Source organism: Plodia interpunctella, chromosome 23, assembly GCF_027563975.2.
Source record: "Plodia interpunctella isolate USDA-ARS_2022_Savannah chromosome 23, ilPloInte3.2, whole genome shotgun sequence".
Classification (NCBI taxonomy): Eukaryota; Metazoa; Arthropoda; class Insecta; order Lepidoptera; family Pyralidae; genus Plodia; species Plodia interpunctella.
In genome coordinates this window covers 2,475,951-2,503,905 of record NC_071316.1, presented here as the reverse complement: position 1 = coordinate 2,503,905, position 27,955 = coordinate 2,475,951, and the positions used below count along the sequence as shown (strand labels likewise).

The 27,955-nt window shown below is 35.9% G+C and overlaps 1 protein-coding gene across 16 annotated transcripts in view; it reads right to left on the bottom strand.

Moving 5' to 3' along the window:
• LOC128680083 (ankyrin-2-like) overlaps window positions 1-27,955 on the bottom strand; it is an 82,880-nt gene that overhangs the window by 17,200 nt on the left and 37,725 nt on the right. For 14 of the 16 annotated variants that reach the window (XR_008405816.1, XM_053762840.2, XM_053762848.2 and 11 more), the window contains 37 exons: window positions 26,006-26,107; window positions 24,074-24,253; window positions 20,622-20,738; window positions 20,179-20,334; window positions 19,660-19,825; window positions 19,255-19,415; window positions 18,667-18,836; window positions 17,419-17,525; window positions 16,878-17,038; window positions 16,188-16,391; window positions 15,721-15,819; window positions 15,185-15,322; window positions 14,844-14,990; window positions 14,528-14,671; window positions 13,969-14,090; window positions 13,757-13,850; window positions 13,511-13,682; window positions 13,092-13,244; window positions 12,541-12,661; window positions 11,892-11,912; window positions 11,436-11,555; window positions 11,036-11,140; window positions 10,494-10,654; window positions 10,005-10,130; window positions 9,671-9,759; window positions 7,561-7,768; window positions 6,615-6,641; window positions 5,056-5,215; window positions 4,581-4,746; window positions 3,980-4,192; window positions 3,400-3,530; window positions 2,888-3,057; window positions 2,482-2,622; window positions 2,035-2,211; window positions 1,739-1,902; window positions 428-1,579; window positions 113-325 (listed from right to left, as the gene is read on the bottom strand). Coding sequence is in view for 15 of the 16 variants with exons in the window: in XM_053762840.2 (XP_053618815.1) it covers window positions 113-325; window positions 428-1,579; window positions 1,739-1,902; window positions 2,035-2,211; window positions 2,482-2,622; window positions 2,888-3,057; window positions 3,400-3,530; window positions 3,980-4,192; window positions 4,581-4,746; window positions 5,056-5,215; window positions 6,615-6,641; window positions 7,561-7,768; window positions 9,671-9,759; window positions 10,005-10,130; window positions 10,494-10,654; window positions 11,036-11,140; window positions 11,436-11,555; window positions 11,892-11,912; window positions 12,541-12,661; window positions 13,092-13,244; window positions 13,511-13,682; window positions 13,757-13,850; window positions 13,969-14,090; window positions 14,528-14,671; window positions 14,844-14,990; window positions 15,185-15,322; window positions 15,721-15,819; window positions 16,188-16,391; window positions 16,878-17,038; window positions 17,419-17,525; window positions 18,667-18,836; window positions 19,255-19,415; window positions 19,660-19,825; window positions 20,179-20,334; window positions 20,622-20,738; window positions 24,074-24,253; window positions 26,006-26,107 (6,258 nt within the window). In the remaining variant the exon portion in view is untranslated. The remainder of the gene's footprint in view (window positions 1-112; window positions 326-427; window positions 1,580-1,738; window positions 1,903-2,034; window positions 2,212-2,481; window positions 2,623-2,887; window positions 3,058-3,399; window positions 3,531-3,979; window positions 4,193-4,580; window positions 4,747-5,055; window positions 5,216-6,614; window positions 6,642-7,560; window positions 7,769-9,670; window positions 9,760-10,004; window positions 10,131-10,493; window positions 10,655-11,035; window positions 11,141-11,435; window positions 11,556-11,891; window positions 11,913-12,540; window positions 12,662-13,091; window positions 13,245-13,510; window positions 13,683-13,756; window positions 13,851-13,968; window positions 14,091-14,527; window positions 14,672-14,843; window positions 14,991-15,184; window positions 15,323-15,720; window positions 15,820-16,187; window positions 16,392-16,877; window positions 17,039-17,418; window positions 17,526-18,666; window positions 18,837-19,254; window positions 19,416-19,659; window positions 19,826-20,178; window positions 20,335-20,621; window positions 20,739-24,073; window positions 24,254-26,005; window positions 26,108-27,955) is intronic. The other 2 variants (XM_053762851.2, XM_053762849.2) reach the window with 2 other exon arrangements.

The window sequence follows — 27,955 nt, the reverse complement described above, 5'->3', positions numbered from 1 at the left end:
AAAGTATGTTCGTTTAGAGTTTTGAATTGATGAAACGTATTGCTGGACATTTTTTAGATTTTTATCGCCAATTTGAGTTTAATTAGTTAAAGCTTTAAACTTTTTTGTTTACCTTAGATTCAGTTTGCGATACAAAACTAAAGTCCTTTTCGGTACTTTGTTGTAAATCAGCCAAAGAGTCGGCTTTATCAATAACCGAAGTTATTGGCGATTCTTGGGATATTTTTTGAGCTATTAAATCTTGAGCATCAGATCCCATTGAGTCAGTCTTGGTATTTTTACTTATATCTGATTTATTACTTGCAACTGAGTGTTGGGTTTCAATCTAAAATAAAGAAATTAATAAAACAGTTTCAATTACAGAGAAGCAAGCGGGAAAACAAGAGTGAAATCAGTATATAAAGAAGCCAATTTAACGCACGCTTACCTTAGCTTCTTTATTTTCAGTAATAGATACATCCTTTTCTTCTAATGCCTCGTTGAGTTCTTCTTCACTTACTTTAGACCTAAGCTCTTCAGTCATTTGTTTCTCTAATTTTTGTACTTTAACTGCAACACCTTGGCCATTTTTTCCGTCGTCGGAATCTGTTTTTTTGTCCATTTTTTTCGCATCTGATTTAGGCTTAAAATCTTTCAAATCTGGTTTGATCTCGAAATCTTTACCTGACTTTTTCTTCATTTGTTCGGTTTTTTCTAATTTCGTTATAGTATGTGACTCTGTTTCAGTTTCCGAGTCAGTAGATTTCTTTAAAAACTCGCTATCCTCCTCAGATGATACTTGTACTAAAGTGGAGTCCGTTCTCATCGTTTTCGGAAATTGTTTGGTTTTTTCATCGTGTTTGATTTTGGAATCAAAGTGTTGTATCGTTTCTTTGACAGATTTAACAGTTTCAGCTTGTTTTTCTGATTCTATTGTCACTTTATGAACGATTTTTTCATGAGATTCCATACTAGATATTTGCTTAGACTGTTCTCGGACAAATTCTTGTGTATATTCGATTCCGTGTTCTTGTTCCATTGTATGTTTCTTTAAGGCTTCTTTAGTCAATTTCACCGCTGTTTTAGGTAGATCTATAGACGGTTCCTTTATAATTTTAGATTCAAATGTACTTATTTTGGCTTTTAGGGTAGCCTCAGCGATATCTTTGTCATCTTCAGTTACTAAATCGGGTGATTTTTCGCCATCATCTAGCTTTTCTTCCACCCTGGAAGTTACTATTTCTTTTTGTGATATAGCACCTTTTGTGAAAGTTTCAACTTTAGTTTCCGTAACTTGTTTAATCTCTGTCGTTTCAGCTGTTACTGATTTACGAGGTGTGATAGTAACATTAGAAAAGTCACCAGAAGGGAACCTCATCGATTCGTTTCTCATATGCCTTTGCAAGTGTTTAGGCGTTGGTTTAGCTGGGGATGATGGGTCAAACTTTCTAAATTGTTCTACAGGTCGCTCAACAGTCTTAGCTTCTTCTTTCTTCACTTCTACTACTTGTTCCATGTGTACTTCAATTTCTTTTTCTTCGTCAGCACTTTCTGGGGATGATTTTGAACGTGTTCGCTCTAATTTGGGTTCCTTTACAACCTATAATATTGTAATATATAGTCAACAATATAAATTGATAGTTATGGATATAATAATACTATAATTAAATTCCATTTCATCCAAAATTGTAACTTGTAGAATTAAATTGTCTGAATAAAAATATGTTTATTTTATTAATGCACAAAATGAAAGACCTACCTGTTGTTCAATGTCATGGAATTTCTTGATATCTGGTTTAATTTGTGTCTTAATTTCAATTATTTCTTCTCTTATCTCTTTCTTTTGTTTAGAGGCTGGAATTTTGCTGGATGTTAACTTTCTCGTTATTTGTTCTTTTCTTTCAGCTACACTACGTTTGAAATCTAAAAGAAAATAATGAAAATAAGTTATGAATTATTGCACTATTATAAATTAACTAATATAAATAGGGTCTTAATCACAATTTGCAAAAAATGTTTCGAAATATTCTAGCAGATAGTAAATAATCCAAATACCTTCATCTTCTTCACTATCTTCGCTTGGAGTAGGGGTTCGTTCTAATTCACTCTTATCAACAATCGACTTTTCTTCAGGAGAATATTTCGCTTCATCCTGATCATGTTCTAGATCTCTATGTTCAGGTATTCCATTTTCATCGTAAAGTTTATCCTTTAACTTATTGTCTTCTTCAGCTGTTGGCATCAAATGAAGAAATTATTATTATGTCTTTACAACTTACAAATACTTTGTGGAGCAGACAATTTAATTATTTAGCAGTATAATATATTGTTACATCATCATCACGCATTTAAGAACGTTGTAATTATAGGTGGAGCTGCCTCCATTTACTATCAACAAACGCATAATTGTCATTGTTTGAGATGTTTGATGGCCTTATGATGAACTCTTCTTAACAATTTCTAAGAACTCCTAATTGTTATTTAGGGTTAAATATAAAGTACCTTTATACGCTTCGATTTCCTCAGATGCTTGTCTCTCTTGGTAAATGTTTCGTTGAATTCGACGCTCGTTAATATCCTCTGATTGCGGTGCGATGATATCGTCTCTGCCAATGCGACAAAGCGCTAACTCGAGAGAATTATCTAGAAATTTGTAAAATTGTATAATTTTAAAATGTTAAAATTTAATATTATAACAGTAACATAATATTTAGGTTATCTATTATGTTATTATGGAGAATTTTCTCTAAACTGAAGATTCTAATATAAAATTAATTCATATCCATTCAATGGTTAAAAATTACTCTAGCAATTATGATGGTCGCAAAAACGAAGCCGTCGTCTCTAGAATAGGACCACTTCATATATCAAATCCTAATTAATAAAGAAACGGCACTATAAGAAGTACCTAGCGCTTTGGTGCCAGATTGCGTTTTCCACAGCTTTAGCATGAGCTGGGCTTGCTCCGCTGCGGTGATCCGCTTGGCTTGGATCTGGTTCACGGTTGCCACGCTCACTCCTAATTCATACGCCAACGCCACCCAGTCTTTACCGAGGAGGTTGCAAATATCTTCCAACCTAAGGAAATAATTACATGAGCTCTGAGGCAATTTAAATATTGCTGTGGACATTTCTGAACGGTTTCTGCTAAAAGTGCCATAGGAAGTTATGGTGGTATCCAACAATCAAGTTTTTAAATCTAAGTTCCATTCTTTACAAACACAGAATATAGTAATTACATAGCAAGTAAGTAAATAGCTCAAAGTTCCGAAAACATTTAGTCAAACAAGTTGATTCATATTACTGTAAGATAGGCAAGATGTGTAAGTGTAACTTCAAAATTAATTTTACTTGGGAAGATTCGTAATTGGTATTATTTTGAAATTTCTGCTGTATATCTCCCTAAAATAAATACAATACCTTGGATCACTGAGACGCTGTCTCCATACTAGTTCTTGTTCGGCCGTGCGCCTTGGCAACGTGTCGCTTGGGATGGGACTTGTTCTCTCTCCATTGGAATCATCAGGCACCATTATGTTGAGGACTGCGATCTATAAAGCAGATCGAAGGCACTAATGATTCTTTTTGTCACGGTAGTACCTTCAAGAGAGGTTATAGAACCAGTTCGTTGCCCATAGTTCGCGTACTATTCGTTCGTAGTAACAGGAACAAACTGATACATTTGTCTTGATTTTCTTTGTATTCGAACTTTCCGGTATCGTTATCAATAAAGCGTGTGTTTTAACACACGCTCTTTATGTAAGCGGCTAATTTCTTGTTATTTTTTTTTTTTATTAAGATAATTTTTTTGATTAAGCTTTGAATAGTTATTCTTTGTGTAGTCCATTTCTTTCTTATTAGTATTTGACATTAAAAGAACGAGACGACACAAAGTATTACTTTCTAACACTTTTTCATTAATAATTTCAGTATTATCTTATGATAACATTAGTATTAGCATACTTTCTATTTAAAAAATTTAATAGTCATGTATTCTCACCGGTGCTGGTGACGGTTCTCCCTTAGGCACCTTCGGGTCTCTCATGAACTGGCACCTGCACATCGGCTCCAAATCTTGAGTCTTGATCATCACGGGGAAGGCCATACGGTTCTCCCGGAACGCCCTGAATGGAATGGATAGTTGTTCCCCGGACTTTGCAATGGGGACCAGGTTGCCTCCGAACTCCAAGTATATGTGCTTGCCTTCATGGACCTGAGATATAACATTTGACTTGGTTCAATTTAGTTAAATTTGAAAACATAAAAAGATAGCCCTGCGCTCGGACACTCGCAGATGAGAGCGAGATATTTCAGATTTTGCTCGTAACAAATCGATCTAGATCGAACTGATCGAGCGACCATGTCTGGGAAAATTTGTTTTTTCACCTAGCAAACCGATCGCCCAGTTACTAAATATTCTATTTGTTTGTATTTATTTAATCAAACTTACATATCTCTATACATGATAATTATTATATACTAACTGCAACAAGCTATCTTCCAAAATTACAACAGAATCAATGACGTCATTTATATTACAAATATATATATTCAACTTTGGATAGCAATTAATAAGTAAAGCCACTAAATAATATCGTTACCTCCACGTCCCGACTCTTGGCGACCTGAATAAACCTCTCGATCCTCTCTAAAGCCTTGTCCTCCTTATCATCAGTGACGCAGAACATCCTCAATTGCGCTTGATACTCGTCCGTGCGTTTGGCGTAAACCACGAAACGGGACATGAACGGTACATGGATTGCTTCCCTGTAATTATTTCATTTAACTTAAATATTAATAAAGTAAAAAATACAATTTAAAAAATCTTTCTGGCATTGTCCATAGTGTTAGCGACGAACACAAATACTTTGGTTTTTTTTTGTGAGCTGCATGCCAGTCCAAAGAAACATACTAAGTTTAAATGAAAGACTTTAATATATGTATTCGAAAGTGAAAATAACCAACCAGATACTGACTACATCATCTCATCATTTGCACCACAATACAGATCCCTTTATTAACGTAGCTAAACTAGATCATTTCTTCACAGAGTGTATTCCTAATTCAACTTCTTACCTGTAAAGCTCAGTGGCCATCTTAGTAGCATCTTCGATATGTCGGCAATCAATCAGCCAATATCTAGCAGAGACAGTAGTCGTGAACGAAACGCAGTCATTCACGAACGTTAGAGGTGTATTCTCCGTAACATCTTCCCAATGAGCTCGGTTTGTTCCTCCTATAGCCACAAATGTAATGTTTTACTGAACAAAAAACTTAACAACTAATTATACACATGCCGTTTCGATTTAAAACTCTATGCTTCTACAAAAATGTCTGTTTGTGACCGGTAAATGGAATCTAGAGGCAGTATATAGAATATCGTATTTTAACTGCCTTAATGAGTATGATTCTACCATTTTCAACAGCATGCCAATGCAGGCCATTACTTCTACACTTTACTTTTCTGCTTTCTATAAAAATCTACTCTTTTTTTTTTCAAATATTCGTCTACAATAATTTACACATCACAGTTGTAAAGTCGTGTTTAGAATTAAGAAATAACAAAATATAATTACATTTCATGTTTCAGAACCGATGTAGAAGAAAGATTGGAAGTCAGAAAGACAGGTCAAAATAATAAAATAAACTTAAACTGTTTCCAAAACGGCCTATAGCAAACACACAACAAGCAAATACAACACATCACACAAAACCAATAAATAACGTACCATTTCAAATTGTTTTCAATGAAAAAGTGACTTTAATGTGGCACACTGTGTACTTTCACCTGTTTCTTACAAATAAGTGCTTTAGTTTCGAAATGAAAACAATGATTCTACTTTGTCAACAAATTGCCAAAATTCATATTTTGGATTCGGAAAACAGATCTCTCGAAGGACATTCACTGAAAATAACCCAAAGTCCAATTGAAAACAAAAATGATGAAACCAAAACCGTGTCCTGTGAAATAATGATAAGAAAAGAAATGATATAAGTAAACAAAGAGAAGATGATGTGGAATAGAACTGATAGGCCGTTTTGGAAAAGAACTTTGATCAGTACAAGCAAATCAAGGAGATATTGGGAACACTGACGCTGACAAATGAAATGAAAATGACAATATGGCACCATATGATCAGATTTTACGCTTAAACTAAACAAGAACAAGTAATTAGGTGTTATTATAATGTGCCCATATAGAATTGCGAATAAAATTTCCTGTTTATATTTATACATTTATTCCAAACCGATAACGTCCAGTGAATTAATCGTAGTGCATTCTCTTGACGTTTCAAGATTTATATAATGGTTATGATACAGAGTGATTGTGAATTAACAAAGCGTAAAAAGTCAGCCCGTGCATAGAGGAAGAATGTATGAGAAGCAAGATAAATGGAAAAGCATTCAAAAAGTGAAAGAGGGAGGAAATCAATGTGGCTGATAGTTATACTCTTCAATGCTTAGGCCAGATTGATCTAAGAGTATAAATATCACATCGAAACTTGACTTGTGAAAAATTAACAACGTAAAGTCCGAAACGTATAGGAAAAATAATATTTTAACACAAAATAATGTGAACTCAAACCGACAATTTGATTTTGTTTTATGTATTTATAGTATTTCTAGTTTTTTACCTTCGAGAGATCGTTTGCGAAATACCCCTGTTGGTGCGCGCCGATAGGTGGCAGCAATAATTTAGCGCCACACACGGTGAGCGTGCAACACACACAAACACGAGAACAAAGACAATGTAGACACGCACAAAACACACACAGGGATGATATCCCTTTGGCTGCTCGGTGTATTTGCTATAAGCGTTTTGCTTGTCTTTCTCATTATATATACTAAACCCTTTACCGCTTCATAACGTTCTTATTAGTTAATGAAATGAAAAACTACACTATTTCTGTCCAAAATATCATGCTCATCCCTTTGTCTAGAAAATTGGGAGTCTTAGAACAATCTCATATGATCCAACTGAATTTTATCTACACTAACTGTATACGTCAATAAAATTTGTAGAAGAACTATAATTACCGTCTGAACTATATGTATACCATTTTTAACTATAATAGTACTCTAAATTTTAAAATGAATAAAATCTAACACTACCGATCTCACCTTAAATTAGGACTAAATTATTATTAGTATCCTAAGTCTATTTTGTTTGAATTTGTTGTTTATTCTAAGATTGTGTGTTGTAATGGAATAACGGTATATATATAAAGTGAAACATTATATTTTGACCTATTAACATAAAAAAAGGATTATTATAAGCCTAATATAAAGTATATTTCGATAGGCACACTTACCTCCTGCAAGCATAAAGTCATCAATATAGCGAATGCAAGCCATACTCCATTGCAACACTTCACAGATTTATGTCAGTTACTACAACTCTCATAAATTTTAATTATCCGTTAATTCACGAAATCAAATAAAAATAATACTTTATATAAAATAAATATATATTTTTTTAAAACAGACTTCAATCGAAACTTGCTGAAACTCTTTCGCGCAATCCAAGTTGTAGTAACTGATAAATGGCTAATTTAAAAAAGCATATTATATTAATATTACCTGATATGGAGCAAAGAAGTCTTAAAGTTGGAGCTGATGATGTGCTGTACTGGTTTGTCATTCCTTGAGTGTGAGGTCTTGGTGCTGGCATACTCAAGGTTATCGCCTTATGGAACTTTCTTCTTCGAGGTTCTACTGTTACTACTGGAGATACGGCTACGCCACGACCCAGCAATTTTGCCGTAAGTTCTGAATCTATTATTTGGGCCTGAAAAATGTTTTGACTTAAAAATAAAAATAAATAAAATCAAATTAATGTCGTTTTCCAAAGACCAAACGCAGATTCAAAGCAACCATGCTAGTGTAGAGCGATTTTTGGAGCATGTGTGTGGGAAATAAAATAAATAGTCAGTACTCACCTTATATTAAATGTTAATAGAACATTTATTTAGAGCTGATCTTTTCTCAATATAACATGAAGTATTTTAAGATCAAATAATAGCGTAAAAAATATTTTATCGTTAAATGGATCTTTAAATAAAAGGGATTAGTGACGGTTAGCAGTCTGTGCAAAAAATTAAGCAAATATGAACATATGAAATCACAGGAAAAGCTTAAAAAGAAAATAATATACTTAACGAACATTTATCATCAAACTTTCATCAGTTTCTCACACATGCGCTTCAAACTTAGGATGCAAAACACTTTGACAGAATACTAACATCCAATAAGCTCAAACATCCAAAAAAATAGCAAACAAACAAAATACCATGCAAATCTCACGTTTGGTCTTTAGGAAATTAAATACATATTCGCATAACAATATAAATTCCTTTTACTAAAGCATATATTACCCAATAAATTTAGCAATACCTTAAAATACTTATTACTACTTAGCTAAATACCAATACGTCACTCCAAGTATAATTTCAAACCAACTGTTTTAATCACACGCAATTATACATTCAGTGTTATGTATAATAATTATAAAATGTCATTATTTGTTATATAAGTTTAAATCATGCTTTACCTAAAGACCAACTAGAGAAATTCCAAATGATATTACATATTATTATATTATTGATACCGAATCCAACGCAGTGTGAGAATGAAAAAATACTCATACTCATTTTATATTTAGTGATTTCATACTTCAAGTTTGCTTAAATTCAAAAACAATTACTTGATATTAATGTGTATTTTATTGAATTCCAACTACATTGTATGTATTAAATGTTATAAGTAATTCTAAATTTATTGGGTATGAAATATGCTGTAAGGAGCAACGCCTATATACTTATTCTCTATGTAGTATAACTTATTTCTTCTTATTAATGACAATAAAAATCTTGATTATGAGTACAAATACGATATGTGGTATGATTAAAATATGTTTGTTCTTGCAAATAGAGAGACAGTTATTACAGATTTTGATCAATGATTATAAAATGGTGAAGCAAAATAGACAAAAGCTTATTCAATTATAATATTGTTACCTTTCTATTTATTATTATTAGCAAAATGTTGTATTTACTAACTCTAAACTGTGCCATAGAAAATCTAACATACAAAATATGAATGTAAACAGTAAAAAAATTTGGCATTCGCAATTTGTACTTTGGGTTAGTGATTTCGTTAAGCTTATCATAAATTAATATTGAACACAATTAATTTGGCGACCAAATAAAATAAATGACTACGTGACTACATAATTTACTACATTTAAGAGCTAGAAAAATATTCATTTAAAAAATATAGATGAGAATAATATTATATCTAAGGTTAAACATATATAATTCCCTCAATGTTACAAAAATAAAGAAAGCTCGACCAATTTTGATGTTTGATTACCATCATAAGATAAATCTGAGAAATAATAAACAATACAATGACTAAAATAGTAGAAAAAGGAGCAAAATGCTACGTGAAATTGAAATTGTTTAAAACGTTTTAAAATTCGTTACATTATTCATAAGTTATTTCCGACTATGTCGGCTTTGGTAACCATGTTTTTGAGTATACTGATTTGTCTAGTAAAACTAATGTTATTGCTTCAATACTATGGATACTACCAAATCAAAGAGAATCGTTTCTTCTTCGAGACGTTGTTAACAGTGATCTTTTTGAGATTTTTGTCTTTCACGCCCTTACGTGGTTTGAAGAGATTTACCTGGAGACCGACTTTGATCTTCTTGGTAAGGGCACCCTGGGGGAATACGGCTTGTACTTGAGGCACCACAGAGCTTGACACCATTCCACCTACGGAGAAAAAACAAGTATTGAAATTGTCTTAATACAAGATCTAGATATGTAATGTGAAATGAAATGATAAACTGATTAAATTGAAACAATTTATTTAATTTGAAATGTAAGAAATTCTCAATATGCAGTCTCTCAGTCTCTCAGTCTCATGTACAGGAAAATATATTACTACTGAACTATGATCTCGTGAGTTGTATAGTCATGAGATTAAATGGTTGTCTGCCTGTTATAAAAAGTCTTACCTTCGGGTCCAATGGCGTGCACTTCTTGGCGGATGCGAGATATGACGGCGAAGTACTGAGGAAAGTCATGCGTGAGGATCCTAGTGACACGCGGCGCGTCCCAGCCTTTGTCTTCTTCGTTAGTGTCTGTGGCAATTCACATTGAAACATTTGAAAAAATTAAATAATATCTCGGAGTCAACATGAAAAGTTTTAGACACCCCACTCTCGTTAGATGACAATCTAAAGATTGAGATTGGAAAATGATTTTTTGATTATCACATTACTACAAAAAGATGTCTAACGCTAAACATCCATCCAGAATGATAAGTTCCTATTAAATATTCGGGACAGAATATTTTTACGACCATTTGAAGTTCCTCAAAGGTCTAGGAAATCATGAACGTCTGTGACGACAACGTAATATTTCCCCCAACTGCTACCATAGTCTGAGCGTAAATTGACAATATATCTCCTTTAGCCTAGACTTAGTGATCACACCAGACTCACCTTCAATTTCGAGAGTTTCATGTAATATATCCTGGACCACATCATCCGTGGCGTCAGCGTTATGTTCCCGCCAACTGGTACCATTGTCAGAGCGTAAGATGACAATCTCTCGCTCTTTGCCACGGAGTGACGCGTAGTGGGGCACTTCCAGGATTACGGGGCTGGTATAAAAATAAATTGTTTCAGTGTAGTTTAAGAACAGTTAACGGACATAGTTAAACTAAATTGGATTATTTCATTACCAAAAAAGTATTTAATTCCCCACTTGTAGGTATTCCAGTTTTATCACTTTTTAATTCTTTAGAATAGTGTAGAATTAAAAACATTCACAAATATATTATCTTTTACTTTAGTTTTACTCAATCTGTGTGATTTGTCCTAATATATTTATTTATTTAGTTGGCGTAGACAGACGGAGACCTATATTCAGCAGCGACTCACGGATAGTTGAAGATGCTGATAATGGTGTTTTAATTTTAGTATGTTGAATAAAGATGTTGCATTCAACCATAAAGCAGGTAGAGAAAGTAAAAAGTACTAACCCAAGGAACTTGGCAGACACTGGTCCCATTTCAAGCACCCTTGAAGCCAAAGCTTCGCCTTCCATCAAAGGAGGCATGTGGTTGATCCGTGATGGTTTTAGGTATCTGAAATACGAGATATTCATATTGATATTCATTAGTATGCAGGAGAAATTGTTCAAGAATCGATATTAAAGTCTTCAGGTGTGGAAGTTGGTAGTCGATGTATTACGTCGGCCCTCACGTTTTATTGAGTTTGAATCGTGACCCTGATGGACGTAAATACAGAAACAAGCACATCACAAGACAGAATATTTACCCGCACAGGAAATCGCACCCTGGACTTCCAAATAGAGGGAAAGCGTGGTGATAACTACACCATAAAGCTAATCAATGTTGAAAATAAAGAATTTGAGATTACCGGCAAGTGATCCTAGTAGGTTGTTGAGCAGACAAGGGAGGCACAATGACCCGGACTCCGCCCCCGCGACAACCACGCAGGGCGCCTCCCCTCGCATCCACCAGGAAAGATACGAGGAAACTACAACATAAAAAAAATATTTCAAATTACACAGGAAATGAATGAATAAATAAAATAGATAGATATAGCCTTAGGGGTTAGGTTAGCTGTTTACATTATTTCCGTATTATAAAATGTAAAAACTCAAAAACTACCGGACGGATTTTTGTACGGGTTTAACCAAAAGATGGTGTGATTCCTGTGGAAGGTTAGGGTGTATAATTTATTATGATTTTTATAGGATGCAGCCAGTCTTTGATAAGGCTAAACCTAATTCTAGCCGGTGAAATCTAGGTATAGCACTTCGGGATTTAACCGAAGTCATATTATATAAATACTTGTGTATATAGTACTCACTTTTTCCATTGCAGTTTTTTCCTATATAGCAAACAATTCCAGTCAGCGTGCGGGACAATCAGGTGTCATTAGATATAATGTCAATATTCTGAAATGAGTAGATTATCATGATAATACTATTATTATAAAGAGGTAACCGTTTGTGAGTTTGTATGTTAGAGACGGGTAATCTCTGAAAGTACCCAAACGATTTTGAAAATTCATTCACCATTGTAAAGGCATTATCCAAGATTGCTATAGGCTTATATTTTATATCAAAAGTCCCACGGGAGGGAAGCCCCTAGCAACATCTAGTGTTTTTATAAGAAAATACATTCCTTCGTGTCATCGTTTACCGCACCGTCGAAAATCGAAATTAGATGTATCTAAATACCAGTTTGTCTATAAATATTGGAAAGTAAATGAGGGAGGGAGCTCTATGACAGTCTTGTCTGGCAACACTGGGTGCATCAATCAATTTTGATCATTCTATTTGGTAGAATAATGGCAAGAAAATTTAGTTCGTTAAAAATCTGTTTTCTTCTCTTAATAGACAGACTACAGTTTATGTTAAAAATTCCGTGACACTACTTTGATTATAAGTATAAAATAAATAGATAGAATTAATTTAAAAGTCGAGGTATTGCCTGGCAATTGTACTCATACTGACTTGGGCTGAGTAGGGTCCACATTGTAGCAGTAACCCTCTGGAGCTTGGGCCGTGCTGTACCGACTGATGCTCTTCACAACCACCTCTTGCTGAGGCTGGTACGGCATCCCGTTCATTGAGCCTGGAGAAACAGAGACAACTAGATTGCAACAAGTCAAGTGAAACAGAGGTTTCACTATTATTGCTCCCTAAGTAGGTGTCAGATTTCAGATGTCATGCAAGTATTTGATACGGCTTAAGAGAACTCTTATCTCAGTAACCAAAGAATCTGTCATTTATCTAAGCATGAAAGATTTATGAAAGCATGAAAATACAAAGAATTTGGACAATAAAATACTAAACTGCAAGTGAAGTTGAAGGACGAGGACTAGGAAAAACATAAATATATTATTATTTGGCAAAGTCAAGACAACACAGAAATTGTATGGAATTCCAACGTCAATATCAATACCTGTAGAAAACAATGGATCACAAATGAACACAAATAATTGGGACGTGGCCTAGTCCTCAAAAAGACCTAGTGGAAACTCTAAAAAAAAAAGTCATGTTACCTTGAGACATCTCCATGATGTTCTTGTGGCTCATGGCGGACTCAGTTCTCTCGTCTTTGGTCACGTCGATGGGCAGAGAGTCATCTCCCAGAGACTTCATATCATCCGCTGTCAGGTACCGGTACGGCTGGTCGTTGAGGATGGTGTCTTCACCTACATCACAAAATCAAAATAAGGCATCTGTAATTTGTCATGAGTATGTATTAAACAAATTTAAATTATCTTCATTGTGGATCACACGTAAAAAACGACTTTATAATATAGTTAGTAATAGCATGTGCCCTTAATCCCCTCGTACGATATCTATGGGAGGTTTTGAAGTGGTCCTATTCTTGAACAGGACCACACGTCACGCTAGTATAGACATATTAGCAAAATCAATAAAATCACGGTAAATTAAATATCAATGTTTTACCCACCTCCCTCTTCTTCAGAATCTGACATAAAGGTCTCCAGCATGGTCTCAGGAGCCACTACTTTATACTTCTCCTGGGAAACTGGAGTGGCTGAAGGTTCTGATACTTCTTTCAGGGTCTCCATGACAGTTACGTAGCCAAGTTTGGATGCAATGTCCAGCGGGGTTTGGCCATTCTGTGAGATGAAATTCAGGTAAATAGAGGTCGATAAATTTCAAATATTTTTATAGAAAACTCATTTATACGTACCGTTGTAGTAGCATTTGCATCAGACTTATGCTCAAGAAGTATGTTGACAATGTTAATATGTCCTTGTTGCGCGGCGTGATGTAGTGCAGTGTACCTGATAGGAACATAAAATGTTAATATCTAACCAGGTCCTGGGTCAAAAAAATTCACTCTAAATATTAGAAGACGATCGAAGACCTTAATTAGACGGTGTTTGGATAAATAATACGTACCCATGATTAGTCTGCGCTTTGACAGAAGCACCATTCTCGAGCAGGTACCTCACCATATTGGCCTGCCCGTAGTGGCTGGCGATATGCAGGGGTGTGTAACCACCCTTGGTGCAAATGTCCACCTAGGAACCAATATCTTTTATAAATATCTACCATAAAGAATATCTTTAGAATCGTTTGTCAGTTGTGTGTAGAGGCAGTATACTTGTAACCTACTACTATACTACACCTATCTCTCATTGGTAGAATCTTGCTACGTCTAGTTTCGATCCTACTTTTTGGTAATTGACATCATTGTTAGGATTAAATTTTTCATGATCATAAATCATGAAAAATTTAATCCTAACAATGAAATAGGTACCCCGTGGTTTGAAATATCTTCTAAGGTTAATAGAGATGTATTATATTACAAAAGCGAATTAATTATCTATGACTAATACTACAAAATTTAGTTTACTTGTGTGTAGTTGTGAAATTTGTGAAATCTCTCATTATACTACAGGATCTGCGCTGAGACTTCAGAGAATTCGAGAGACAGAATAAGTAGATTATAACTAACCTGAGCTCCGTTCTTCGTAAGCAACTGGGCGACAGGCACCCTGTCTTCTTGGGCAGCTAAATGAAGTGCTGCCAAGCCATTCTTAGCTTGCTGGTCCACTTCAGCTCCATGTTCCAGGAGCAACGAGCACATTTCCGCGTGGCCCTGTGATAGGAAAGGCATATTTGATGAAATGTATACAAAACGCAGAAAATTTATGTAGCTTCAATGAAAGAGAAATCGAGATTGTATCTGAAAAAATACTACAAAAATGTCTTTTACAAAATTACATAAGCTTTTCTTGTCGTAGACAAGACCTTATTGCAATAAAACATACCTGCTGAGCAGCTAGATGCAGCGGTGTAAATCCAGCTTTCGACTCCGCGTTGGTTAGAGCACCATACTCTAACAGAGTAGCGGCGGTCTCCATCTGATTCTTACGAGACGCTATGTGCAGTGGAGTATGTCCATTCTTGGCTACAGCCTGTGGAATTAAAGTCTAATTTAGTACAGCAGATACAAAAATACAAACGCAAAAAAGAGAATAAGATCCAAATTATAAGATCATACTAACCCGTAGATGCCCTAACGACGGTCATAGTTTTAATGTTAAAGTGATGTTTCTTTGTATTTCATCTCAAGTTGAAAATAAAGAATTTGAATTCGAGAAGATGTTACCTTAGCATCAGCCCCTTTCTCCATCAACGTCGTAGCAACCGCTTGCTGGTCGTACTGAGCTGCAATGTGCAGAGGCGTCATGCCGTTCTTCCCGGCTTGGTCTGGGGACGCTCCATGAGCGAGGAGTAGGTTTGCCACCTGGATAATGAATAGTGAAATATAATCATGGTAGTGAATTCCTGGTCCGAGACTCTCTCTCTCAACTCCGCATGTTCTCGGTTAAGTTTGTGAAATCAGAGGTCAGCGTAAAAACAAAAGATTCGGCTGTTATTTTATATCTGGTCGCCTGCCTTAGGAACGCTACTTTTGCCTATCAGCTGGCAATTCATTTATTTGTGGTTTCCACGAGAGTACTTATATAGGATAAGTAGTATTTTAACCAAGCACTCGCCACACCAGTCCTGGTCCAAGCTTCAGCTGTACATTAATACCAAAGGACCTTTATGGAACATCCTCAAAAATGTGTAAAATTTAACAGAAACAAGAATACTAATCTTTCTGTTGAGATTGAGGCGTCTACAAAATAACCATTTTACCTTAAGATTTCCATATTTAGCGGCGAGGTGCAATGCTGTGAATCCTTTCTTTGTAGTGGCGGTCAATGGAGCGTTGTGTTCAATCAGGGCAGCTGCGACCTGTTCGAAAAAGACATATTTTTTTTTAAGATCCAAATACTTTAACACCACGTAAAAGTCATAAAGCAAAATTAGTTTCATTTTATGAATAACCTAGTGACGACGAGCAGGGGCCCGATTCTTACGCAATCGAAGTTCATAAATTTTCTATATTTTTTTTTTACAATCGAATAAGTTCGATCGATGCGTTCGCTCGAAATTTTATCACGGTGATTTTATGTAAATCCAGAAAATATTGGAGAAAACTTATGAAGTATACTTCGATTTTATGAGAATCCGGCCTCAGGAATGTAGAAGCAACTAAGGTATTGCTTTGTAATTGCTTCTGAAAGAACCTTAATTTTAATAAATTAAAAAAAAAAACTTACATCATGATTATGCTGTTTAGCAGCAATATGCAATGGATTATAATGATCAGCAGTCATAGCTCTGACGTCAGCACCGTGCTGCAAGAGCAGGACAGCGATATCAACATTTCCAAGACGAGAGGCGATGTGTAGAGGTGTCTGTCTCTCTCTAGCTTTAGCTTCCACTGCTGCGCCGTTTCGAAGCAAGATGCGGATTATATCCGTCTGGAATAGAAGTCCATGTTCAGCATTTTGTAAGCATGGTCTTATTTGCAGATTATGAGATAATTTTAGGACTAATATTATTACAGTCGAATAAGATAAGCAAGATAAAGAAATTTAATATGCATCAGTCAAAGACGCAGATATAAAGTTTAGATATAATTTCATTAAACATCCAACCATCAGATCTTTTCACATATTCTCAAGATAAGCTCAGATATCAGTTAGTAGCAATTATGCAGATGATGCCTGGTTAGCTAGAAAAAGGCTATGAAATAAATAAATTAGTCTCTCCTTTGATTGAGCGTACGTCCTTGTTTGTATAATACTATACCAGTTAAATGAGAATTTTTCTTTATGTTCCAGGTTTTTTATATGGTCTAGTGCAACGTTTAAAGTGACAATTTAAAAAAAATATTTGACCTGTCAGCTTCGCCAATTACCATTGACATGTAAAGAATAAAAAGGAGAAATAAAGTGACAAGGCACCTGGTTAGCTCTAGCAGCCAGATGCAAGGGAGTCTCTCCCCTAACTGTAGGTACATCAGGGTTGGCCTCGTGTTGCAGTAGGTATATAACGATGTTCATGCAGCCCATGAATGCTGCCACATGGAGTGGGGTCAGTCCTGATTCGGTTGTCGCTTGGATACCTGGAAAAAATTGAAATAATTTAACGTTTCAAGTTAATGTTTCTTTTGAATGTAGTGAAACCTGTAAATATAGTGGCGTGACTCAATACGAATAGGTCTCCGTTATAAAGGTATTTATATCTTAATTCAATAGTTAATGTGCGTATCGACCTCTGTCTGATTGTTTTTTGTTCGTAATAAATTAATATTAACTAATTAATTGTTTATTAACTAGTCTTCTAGATATTGTTAAGTTCGATAATAGTGTTTATAATTTGGCATAACTCTTTCGCACTTTCCGCTACTTTCTTTACATCACTTCTGTCGGTTGTCTGGTAGTTAAGCCCCAGACTTTAGTTCGGCCTATATTTATATTAATATAGTTAGATAAATACACTTACTGGCTCCATATTTGAGCAGCAGTTCAACAACCTTGATCCTGTTCTTCTTGCACGCAATGTGGAGGGGAGTGAAACCGTTCAGTGCACGTGCGTTAGCGTCAGCGTTCCTGGTAAAGATAGATATTTCTCTCATAATCTTAGTCATAAAAAATCTACTGCTGGCCATAGGCCTACTCCAAGAATTTCTACAAAGACCAATTAAAACCAGCTTGCTGCCAGCGTCTTCCTGCGGTATTCACGAGATCGTTGCACCTCCTGGTTGCTGGTTGCCTAGCGCTATAATTGCCGGTTCGTATCCACCACTCCAATACCCTTCTGCTCAAACTGCCACAGGTCTATGTATCCCGCCTACTGCCACTTCAGCAAGCTAATCCGCTGGACTTCGTTGGGGATATTCTATTCTCTATTTACACCAAGCTTCAATTGCTATAATACCGAGGTGCACCTCTCAGAGCACGGGTTAATATTTCATGCAAATTTGTACTAAACATCAACTAATGTTTTGTTACATTTTTAATAGATTTGCTAGGTGCTGCTCGTATCGGAGTTAGGGAGTACCTGAACAAAAATAGCCTTGTCTAAACAAACATGTAATCCACGCGCCGTAAGGAAGTTTTTATGAAGTGCCGGAGAATTTATATTGTGTTGGTTTATGAAACGTTTGTAGTTGCCCTTGTACCGCTTTTACGAAGATCGTATGTTTCAGTGATGAATTGAAAACATGAACGGGTGAATTCCTTCATCAATGAATCTTGTGCAAGAATGCGATATACGTAGACAGAATTGATTATACAACATTATTTATTACAAATTGCCTTCAGACTATTAGATTTGTTTATTAAACTTTATTGTTTTGAGTAGAATTATACTTATAAATTGCTAAAACCTTTCTCTTCTATTTAACTATTAGAATCTAGAGACATCTCATAAAATATAAACTATCTGAGGTTTTACTCTGGTATGAATTGCGGGGTGAAAAAGTCTATGGGTCTTTCAAGTTTTAGGAGTGCCTTTATCATTCTTTATACACCCTTCATCGTCCATATTTTTTACGTGAAAGAGTCTGTCACAAACATTCATACAAAAATTATTTACTGCTCAAACTCAAACTCTAATGTGTTCACATAGGTTCTAAACTGGCATTAAAGTGACACTTAAAGTGACATTTAATTATTGGTTATTTAAATACCTATAGGCATATTGTTTGGTACCCAGTCAAGTATCCAAATGTCTGGTGTATTTCCTTACCTGTCCAGAAGCAGTTTAGCTACTTTAGCATGGCCGCAATGTGCAGCTACATGCAAAGCAGTGAGATAGTCGACAGTGACGTCATCGACCGGCGCGCGTCGTGCTAGCAGCACGCGAGCAGCCTCAGCGTGGTCGCCTTGAGCCGCCATATGTAAGGGCGCCAGGCCGTTCTGAAATTTACAGTTCAATTTAGTGACTGTAATAGTAATTTAGTAACTGGAGCATATGTAAACACATATATATGTCTATATACATATCCTCCAACGCTGAGGTGGGTCTCAGTTGCTTGCGGTACGTCGTGACGCACGGACCCGTTATTAGAGAGCTACAACGGTGGAGCATCAGTCATGTGGTTGTCATATACTGTTATGTGCGAGGATGAGGCAGGCAACCTTGCCTCAAAATTACCTGTAAAAACTAAAACTAGTTTGCGTTAAGTACTCATATTTCGCGTGATTTTATACACAACATGTTTAGAATCACAGTGGCGGGGGCTCGAACAACCTCTCTCTTTCATCTTCGTATGTCTGGAACATTCAGGGCTGTGCCACCACGAAGCCCAGTGTCAGCGTAAAAAATAAAGCTCACCTTGCTCTTGCTAGTGATGGGCGCGCCCCGGTCCAGCAAGGCTTCCACCACTCTCTCGTGCCCGGACCTAGCAGCGCAGTGCAGGGGAGTCAGACCGTCCCGGGTCCTAGCTTCCACGTTAGCTCCGTTGTCGCATAGCAGGGTCACCATGTTGTCTTTGCCTACGAGGGATTGTTGATAAGCACACTCGGCAATTTTGACTCAACTGATTCACAAGTCAGAAGAATAAAGAAAACTGAAAGTACACTATACCCCAAGGAAATTTGCACTCTTAGTCAGTTGACCTTAGGCCTTGGCTAGGAGCAGCCTGGCAACTAAATACTAAAACAGCAAGTACTATTAACTGCCCTGCAAATAAACGGCTATATATACCAACTTTTGAGAGCCAGCAAATATGAGCATTACCCCATTTAGCAGCGACGTGTAGCGGGCAGATGTTATGTTTCGCAGCACAGTTCACGTCAGCTCCTTTGGCCAAGAGCAGCCTGGCGACTGCTTCGTTGCCGTAGTGAGCTGCGATGTGAAGAGGCGTGAACCCTGACTTGGACGTGACGTCGGGGTTGTGTTCGTTCTGGGAATTGAATAAAGATTACAATTGAACATAATAATAACAATTTCATAAAAAATTACATCCTGGACAGTACCCGGCTCAAAGGTTCCCATCATACTGGCCGCGTACCCTCTTTGAATAGCCACGCATATCCTTTGAACCAGGTACCAACCAGACCGAAGTACCCACGGGAGCGATGCCCCGAGCGCAGCTAGTAATACATAAATGTATAAACATAAGACACATTTCACACACATACATACTATGTCGTTATTTCTCAATAACGACATAGTATCATGAATTTATTATTTCAAAAGCTTATATACATAACATAATAGTACTTCTTATCTTGTCTATCTATGGAAACAACTTACTTCAAGCAATAGGTTAGCAGCCTTGACATCATCTTTCTTCGCAGCTATGTGGAGGGCGGGCAAGCGGACCCTGCCTCTAGTGTCAGCTTCTAACAGAACAGCCACCACTTTCTCGTGACCTTGCTGCATGGCCACCGCCAGGGGGGTAAATCCATCCTGTATTATAAAAATGTATTTTAAAAATGTACAAAATTCCCAAACATTGTCAATATTATTTTTACGGAAAATTCTGGTAACCTATTGGTAGTATAAAAAATCGCTGGTTATAAAATTCATTACGCCTGTTTTCCCCCATAGACCATGAGTTTGAGTCAGAGACTATGGATTTCCATTTGCCACGATTCTAACAAATCCCACTCGCTACCTCATGATGCATGATCTTCAATTATGGATGCTCCTAATATCTCAATTATTTAAGTTGATGGCAGTGTTTGAATTATTACCTCAGTGGCCAGGCTCTGGTTGGCCCCATTAGCGAGGAGGAACTTGACCACCCCGTCGTGGTTCTCCTGCGCCGCCATGTACAATGGGGTGAAGCCGTTCTGGGACTGGATGTTAACCTGAGAGAAAAAATATTTCATCGATATCGTACTCTCTTATTAAGTGGTTTTAATAAAGATAAAATTTACCAGAAAGGTAGAGCTGTCAATGGGAGAAGTCCGCTAAGAAAAGATTTTTGAAAATTCCTTTCCCTAAGGCTGTGAGATAGAGTGTGCAAGTTTGTATATAACATTATTATTTTTGAACACATGAAATAATCACCTGGGCGTGGGCGCGGACAAAAGCTGACATTATAAATACGAAGTTTGTGTCAGTGTAAGGATGTTCGTTACTCAATCACCCTAAAAATACTGTACGTATTTTTGATTTCGGATGAAAGTACACGTGTAATAGCATATATTGTACTTTTTATCCCGAAATTCCTACTGGAGTAAAGCAAAAGGAGTGCAACTAGTAAGTATATAAAACTTAATAAAAATCTACCGTCGCAGACTGACAGACACACTGTTTGCACATTCGATTACAGATAGTATTCGTAAAAATCATGTCAGATGCCTTTAGGTGACTTTAACAAAAGAAAAATTAACAAAATGGAACACCAGCGATAGCAATAACCTCACTACATAGAAACATAGTCCCGCTATCTGTCTGTCCCATAGATAAAATAAATATATATGTCAGGCTTAGATCTAACTACGCAACAGATTTTGATGCTGTTTTTTATAATGTGTGATTTGTGACGAATGTTTCAGTGTATAATTTTATTATGTTCGAAATAACAATTAATTGTGTATAAATAAAACACGCTAAGTAGCTGTTCTCAGTGCTGTTGCTATTGTGTATTGGCGGTAAAACAAAAGTAAAGTAGTGTCACATGTCACATTAAATGTCAACATGAAGCCACAGACTATATACATTTTATCTATTAATAAAGTGAACAAGTACTAGGCCAATATATAACAAATTTATTATGGTTTTACCCGAGCGAAACGGAGACGGGCCTCTAGTACTCAATAGGACATGTAAATTTGTTAGATACATCATATATCTGTTGATTTTATCAGTATAATACGTCCTTGTCAGCTAAATCGATATAATATCATGTCACATGGAAGTCTGTTAAAATATTAACCCACATAAAAGCTATAACATGCCACTTTATAGCCAATAAAGTCATACAATAGTCGTTATACAGTCGTATGACCTAACTGTCGTGTGGTTGTAACAATTTGCCACAATTATGACCCAATATGTTGACGAAATATTTATTTCATTGGTAATGAAACAAGTTTATTTGGTAGACAAATTTAAAAAAAAACCCCGACTTTCAATATTCATTTCACTACAAATTTTGAACGGCTGAACCGATTTTGTTCAAACATATCTAAGAACCACCTCATAAAAATTAGCTATCAAATAAAATAAAAAACCGCATCCGAATCGGTTCACCCGTCGATGAGCTACGGTGCCACGTACACAGACGGATAGACAGGTACATTTGCCGGTTAAACTTATCACGCCCCTCTTTTTGCGTCGGGGGTTAAAAAGTAACTAACATCAATACAAAATGAGCTTTGAAACACTTTTTATTGAACGTCTCTCTCTCATCTCCGCATGTTCTGTGATTGTGAATGCTGTTGCCTATTAGTTACCTAAACTATGTCCCTTAGTTGTCGTACAACATCCAAGGTTGAATATAGAGTGGTCCTATTCTAGGGCGGAACCACAATTTATTGCATGTTATTAATAAATAAAATATTTGCTCAAGTTAAATGACATGCGCAATATATTTTTTTAAATTTCTGAAATTTTACGCGTTGAAATAATTTTCGGGCGAAAAAAGGTGATATAAAAATCAGCCTAATTTGTGCTACAAATCATTCAGACCATTTTTTATTGCTGTAACATGTCCCACTGCTAGGGCACTGTAAGCCTCGGCACTCTCTCTCAAGCCATATTAGTTGACAAAAATGTCTCACACATTTCTCTCATAAATTCCATAAAAGTTTTAAGAAAAACACCATAGTCATAAACACATATTCCGGATCATATTAACTAGAACAAACGCATATTAATGGACTGACAAACAGACAAATGGCTATAACTTCGGTAATGTTGGTGATTTGTTATGATTTATGTCCATTTTGTTTTTTCAACACGCACTAAAATACAGGAAGTATTTTAGTGCGTGTTGAAAAAACAAAACTGTTTTATTAGACACACTATTAGACAATCATCAATTTATATTTATATATATACTACAATGTATGTAGTTAGACCGTTTTAATAAAATATCTATATGTGTATGGAGTAGATCCTTTATGATCCTATCCAGTGGTGATAGCGATGAATTAGCAATGACATAAGTCAGATTGGTTTACATGAAACCAGGAAGCCGGTTTCGATGTTCTCCTTCACCGAAAGTAGTGGTCTTTCAAACTACAAACTCATGCTACATGAATATATGTATAGGATTCGAATTTCGGACCTTTCGGTTCACAAGCAGACGTCTTGACCGCTGAACCACCACCGCTTTACTTAACTATAAAATACACCTGAATTTATAAATTCCCATATGATCAAGAGAAATCTCGATTATTCTCGTTATAGCAATCTCCGAGCCGGTAAAAATTAATGACCTGTTAAACAGGCTCTAATAGGAGGCATAAATCGCTGCTACGATTAGCGACAGCGAGCGACGATAGAATCGATTAATTTATAAAATCGAGAGCAAATTCTTTAATCTTACATACCTTAAGTATGATTAAAAGTAGAAAAATGTTGTTATCTCTCTCACATATATTTATAGAAGTCGTTTTCTCTAAAATGATTGTTAATATTACGTCTATTTTCACTGATCATACCTTAGAGTTACACTACATTTTTGTGACAACCGCTTTTTAGAATTCCCTTGGGCTTTGAGATTCTGAAGAACAAAATCAACAGATTTTTTTCTGGTTTGGATAGGTCGTCGATCACCTATCAGATGGTTTGAACTTATCAAAAGTGCTACACAATGGCCAGTAATTGAATGTTCAAGGAAAGCCATAGTTCGGAATAAACGGAGAGCCATCATAAGAGGTAGCCAAACCGAAAAGACCGACCCATAATACGACCACTCTCTCTCTCTCTCTCTCTCTTTCTCTCTCATCTGTGCGTTTTCCCAATTTCTTCCCAGCCGTTGAGTGTCGGAGCCCAGGTTTCGCTTTCGTCATCTCTAGTTATCAGACTATTACAGGTATATCATCCTTCACGTCATCAAGCCTGCACTTCTTGATTAAAATCAATGTCATTCACCAATAGTGAACGTTTAAGAACAAGAATAAATAAACACGTTACCTTCTTTCGTGAAATGTGAATTTATGAAATGGCAAAAGAGAAACTCTCCACTCACTTGTGCTCCATTTTGGACCAGTAATTTGACAACTGTCTCTTGTCCAGCCAACGAGGCGATGTGCAGCGCTGTGTTACCCTTCTTCGTGGCAGCGTCGATGGCTGCTCCTTTGTCCAGGAGTTCTCTCACAACCTCCACGTGACCGTCCTTGGAGGCCAGGTGGATCGCGTTCAGGCCATTCTGAAAATAAAGTGCTATTAAAAAGAGAGTCGAGTCAAAAATGTTGCTGTTTTAACTGAAGAAAGCATTCTCCGGAATGAAATGAAAAGAAAGAAAATAAGTTTATTGGTTTAAAACAAACTGCGTAACACGAGCAATACGAAGTAAATTATTTTAATTTGGCGATTCTGTTTATATAGAAGTATAATCCGTTTCCAATACATTTAGAAAACATTTACGATTCTAAGCCCAATAAGCCTTTTTAAGCAAATGACTATGCAACTATCAAAGCAATGTCGTTATTGTAAAACAATAACACTTAATATTTCTTGGTTGCGACTAAATTGAGTTTTCATCCATCACAGTTGTCATAAAGTAAGATATAATAATCTCAAGATCACTTGGAACACTATATAGCATATAGCTAAAATATCTTGTGCCAAGAATAGGACTCATTGAATATGAAAAATACGACGTATTGAAAATTGGCAGGATTTGGCATTGTTCCAACTTGTGAGCTTACTTGGCACAATTACTTGCATAAGAATGGAAGGAGACCATAAAGTTTCTGATTTTACTCTTCAAAAACTATAATAAATGTCCTTTATAGCAATAGAATTTATACCAAAAATTGGAGGTATTGGCCATATTCAAAGAGGCCGGGGAGAAGAGTTATAAAATATGGACAAACAATTAAGTTAGCCCCAAAGTAAATTAGAGACATGTTAAAGGATAATAACTCAATGAAACTATATTATAAGATACCGAGCTAAGTGAGACCTAACCTAAGTAAATCTTGTCAGCAAAATTCGGTGTAAATAATATACATGTAATGTATTTTTAAAACATGAACAGTAGCAAGACAGTAAAGCTGTGGTTAAATTCAGGTGAAACGGAGCTTGTTTTTAACACAAAACAAAAGACATTGCTTTGTCCTCTAAAATGCAGGAATTTAACTCCACAACCCCACCTAATACGTTAAATTCGTGACAAGAGATTGCGTGCTAACGTAACATACGGGAAAATAAAATACAAAAGAAATTCTACTTTAACATCAAAGACATAAAGTTTTATTTTCATTTATGCGTCTTGCAATGAATTTTTGCAAAATCGTTGTATTTTACAGGTCAATTTACAACTTGGTGACTTATTAACTGTAATAAAAGTATGCGGCCAAAGAACGCCATAAAATTTCTATTTTCAGCTATGATACTCTGACTATACACTATAAGTGATTTTTTTTAGTGAAAAGACGTTTCTTTATAGATAGTTTCATTATTCCGGGGCTGTAGCAATCATAAATTCGATTGTGAAAATGTTCAACAAGATATTGCCCGGGGCTTCGCTCCCGTGGGAATTTTGAGATAAAATGTAGCTTATAGCAATCTTGGATAATATACCTTTCTAATGGAGAAAGAATTTTCGGTACGGTAATTTTGGAGATTATCTGCCTCAAACATACAAACTCACAAACGCTTACCTCTTTATGATAGTATAGATTAACAGTTATAGATTAACTAAAATATAATTATAAGTAGTTACACTATTGTCTTATGCTAAGTTTGTAAAAATTAAGTAAGGTAAAGGTTAAAGTAAACTAACGCTGATGATTTTCAGAATTTTCAAATCTAATAAAGGCTTATGACAATATATTGCTAAAGTTGATATCAATTTATCACTCTTAGCTCCAAGATCTTAAACTGTATGCTGCATGTCTCAGTTACCATTTGTATAACCAGGATTTTAAAATCTAGGTTCTCATATAATACTTACAGCATTGCTAACATTGATGTCGACTCCTTGCTCTAGAAGATTGATGATCTTCTCAATCTGACCAGCTCGCGCCGCGCGGAGGAACGCGGTGCTGGCGTCCGCCTGGTGACAAACGAAAGTGAACGTTATTCACTTGTACATAAACAATGTATTTCGTTGACAATATTTTCCTCCTTTAGGGTTACCACTAAAATAAATATTCGTTTTTATGTTGGGTATTCCAAATTTTATTAAGTAGTATGTACATTTTAAGTTATTGAGTAACAAACATCCATTACACCTATTTCAATTTTCTCATTTATAATTTTAGCGCATTGCTGATTGCATGCGAAGTGGAGAAGAAAAATAAGGGATATTGTTTTGGGTTCTGCTGCTTAACAGCTGAGGAAGAAAAAGAGAAAAAGCACATATGAGAGAGAAGACAATGCTGGTGACTAAAAACATATGGACGCCATCGTTAACATAGACTTATAATAGACATATATATATATATATATATATATTAATACACATAATGTATTCGCGAAATCTAATATGTAGTGATACATCTGAAATTCTGAACAACATTAACAAAACACGTTTACAATTTGATCATTACAAATGCAAATAAATATATTGCATGCCAGTAAACAAAAATAAACCTTAAGCCAGAACAATAGGGTTTAATTCGCATGTCGACAGCAGTTTTACAACTGCAGTGCCAAGTGCATGCATATCCATTCGACGTAGATCCGGATTGCTTTAATATTCTATGTCTAATGCTTCTTGGTGGAATTAGAATGTACACATGTCATGCTATTTTAGTAAATATTTCAGTATTTCACGCCATTTTATGCATATGCTCCGTCTCTCTCTATCACGCTCGTGTTTCCGGTTGCAATGTAACGAAGATTCGGCAAATTCTTCTCCGATAGTATATTCAGTAATTGATCTGGTTGAGGCATTAATATGATTGCTCCTTATTCTCCCCTGGACGTCGTATAAGGCGACTAAAGGACATTATTATTGCCTTGATAGGCAACAGTAGGCCGGCTGTAAATTCAGTCTAACTTTTGTTTTATCTAGCCTGTCGAATCGATGTGTCCTGGCTGGACAAAGGTCTGCACTTCCTTCTTCCACAAATCCCTGTCGAGAGCAGCCTGTTGACACTAACGCCAACTTTAACCTTCGAAATTTAAATGTTCATCATTTAAAGGCTTCGCGATACCACCGCCGAATCCAACCAGATACACGCGAGTATGAGAGAGAGAGATAGAAACATAGAAGCCGCGGGTATAAGCTACTGTACATAGTATAAAACATAGACCCCCGCCGCGATTGTCTGTTTCTAAGCTAAGCTAATATAATGCAGTTTTCACTGTTATTTAGTCAATTTATTAACGAAGGTTTATACACACAAAACAGTCTATTAGCTGGTTCTCAGAGCGTTTCGATCACTGCGGCCGCGCTGTCATTAGTACTAATTACTACAAATTTTTTTGAGCATCATTTCCAAAATTAATAATTCATAAAATTTACATTACTACAGAACAGATTATTTTATAGTTAGATGGTAAAATTCATTCTTATCTTTGTTAAAATTTGGAAATTTGTAATGACAGCGCGTCCGCTTTTGAAACGCACTGAGAAACACCCATTAGACCTTACGATCGGATTGCTAATAAAATATAATAATTAAGTCACACAGTACAGTACGGCTGCAATGTTGGATGCTTCCATCTATTTTTAGCTACAAAATATATCCCATATAATATGCGAAGGCCTATGAAGCTTCTAAGGGCTTACCCATAGAACCTTCATAGGCCTTCGCATAACGCACAAATGGTCATTGTTTATGGTTGTATCATTCCTAATACACAGTTTCTACAAGTTAAATCAGAATTTGACCGATTTCCTGTGAAGTGTGCAACGCCAAGGGTTGATAATTTGGTCCCCTTAAAAATAGCCACC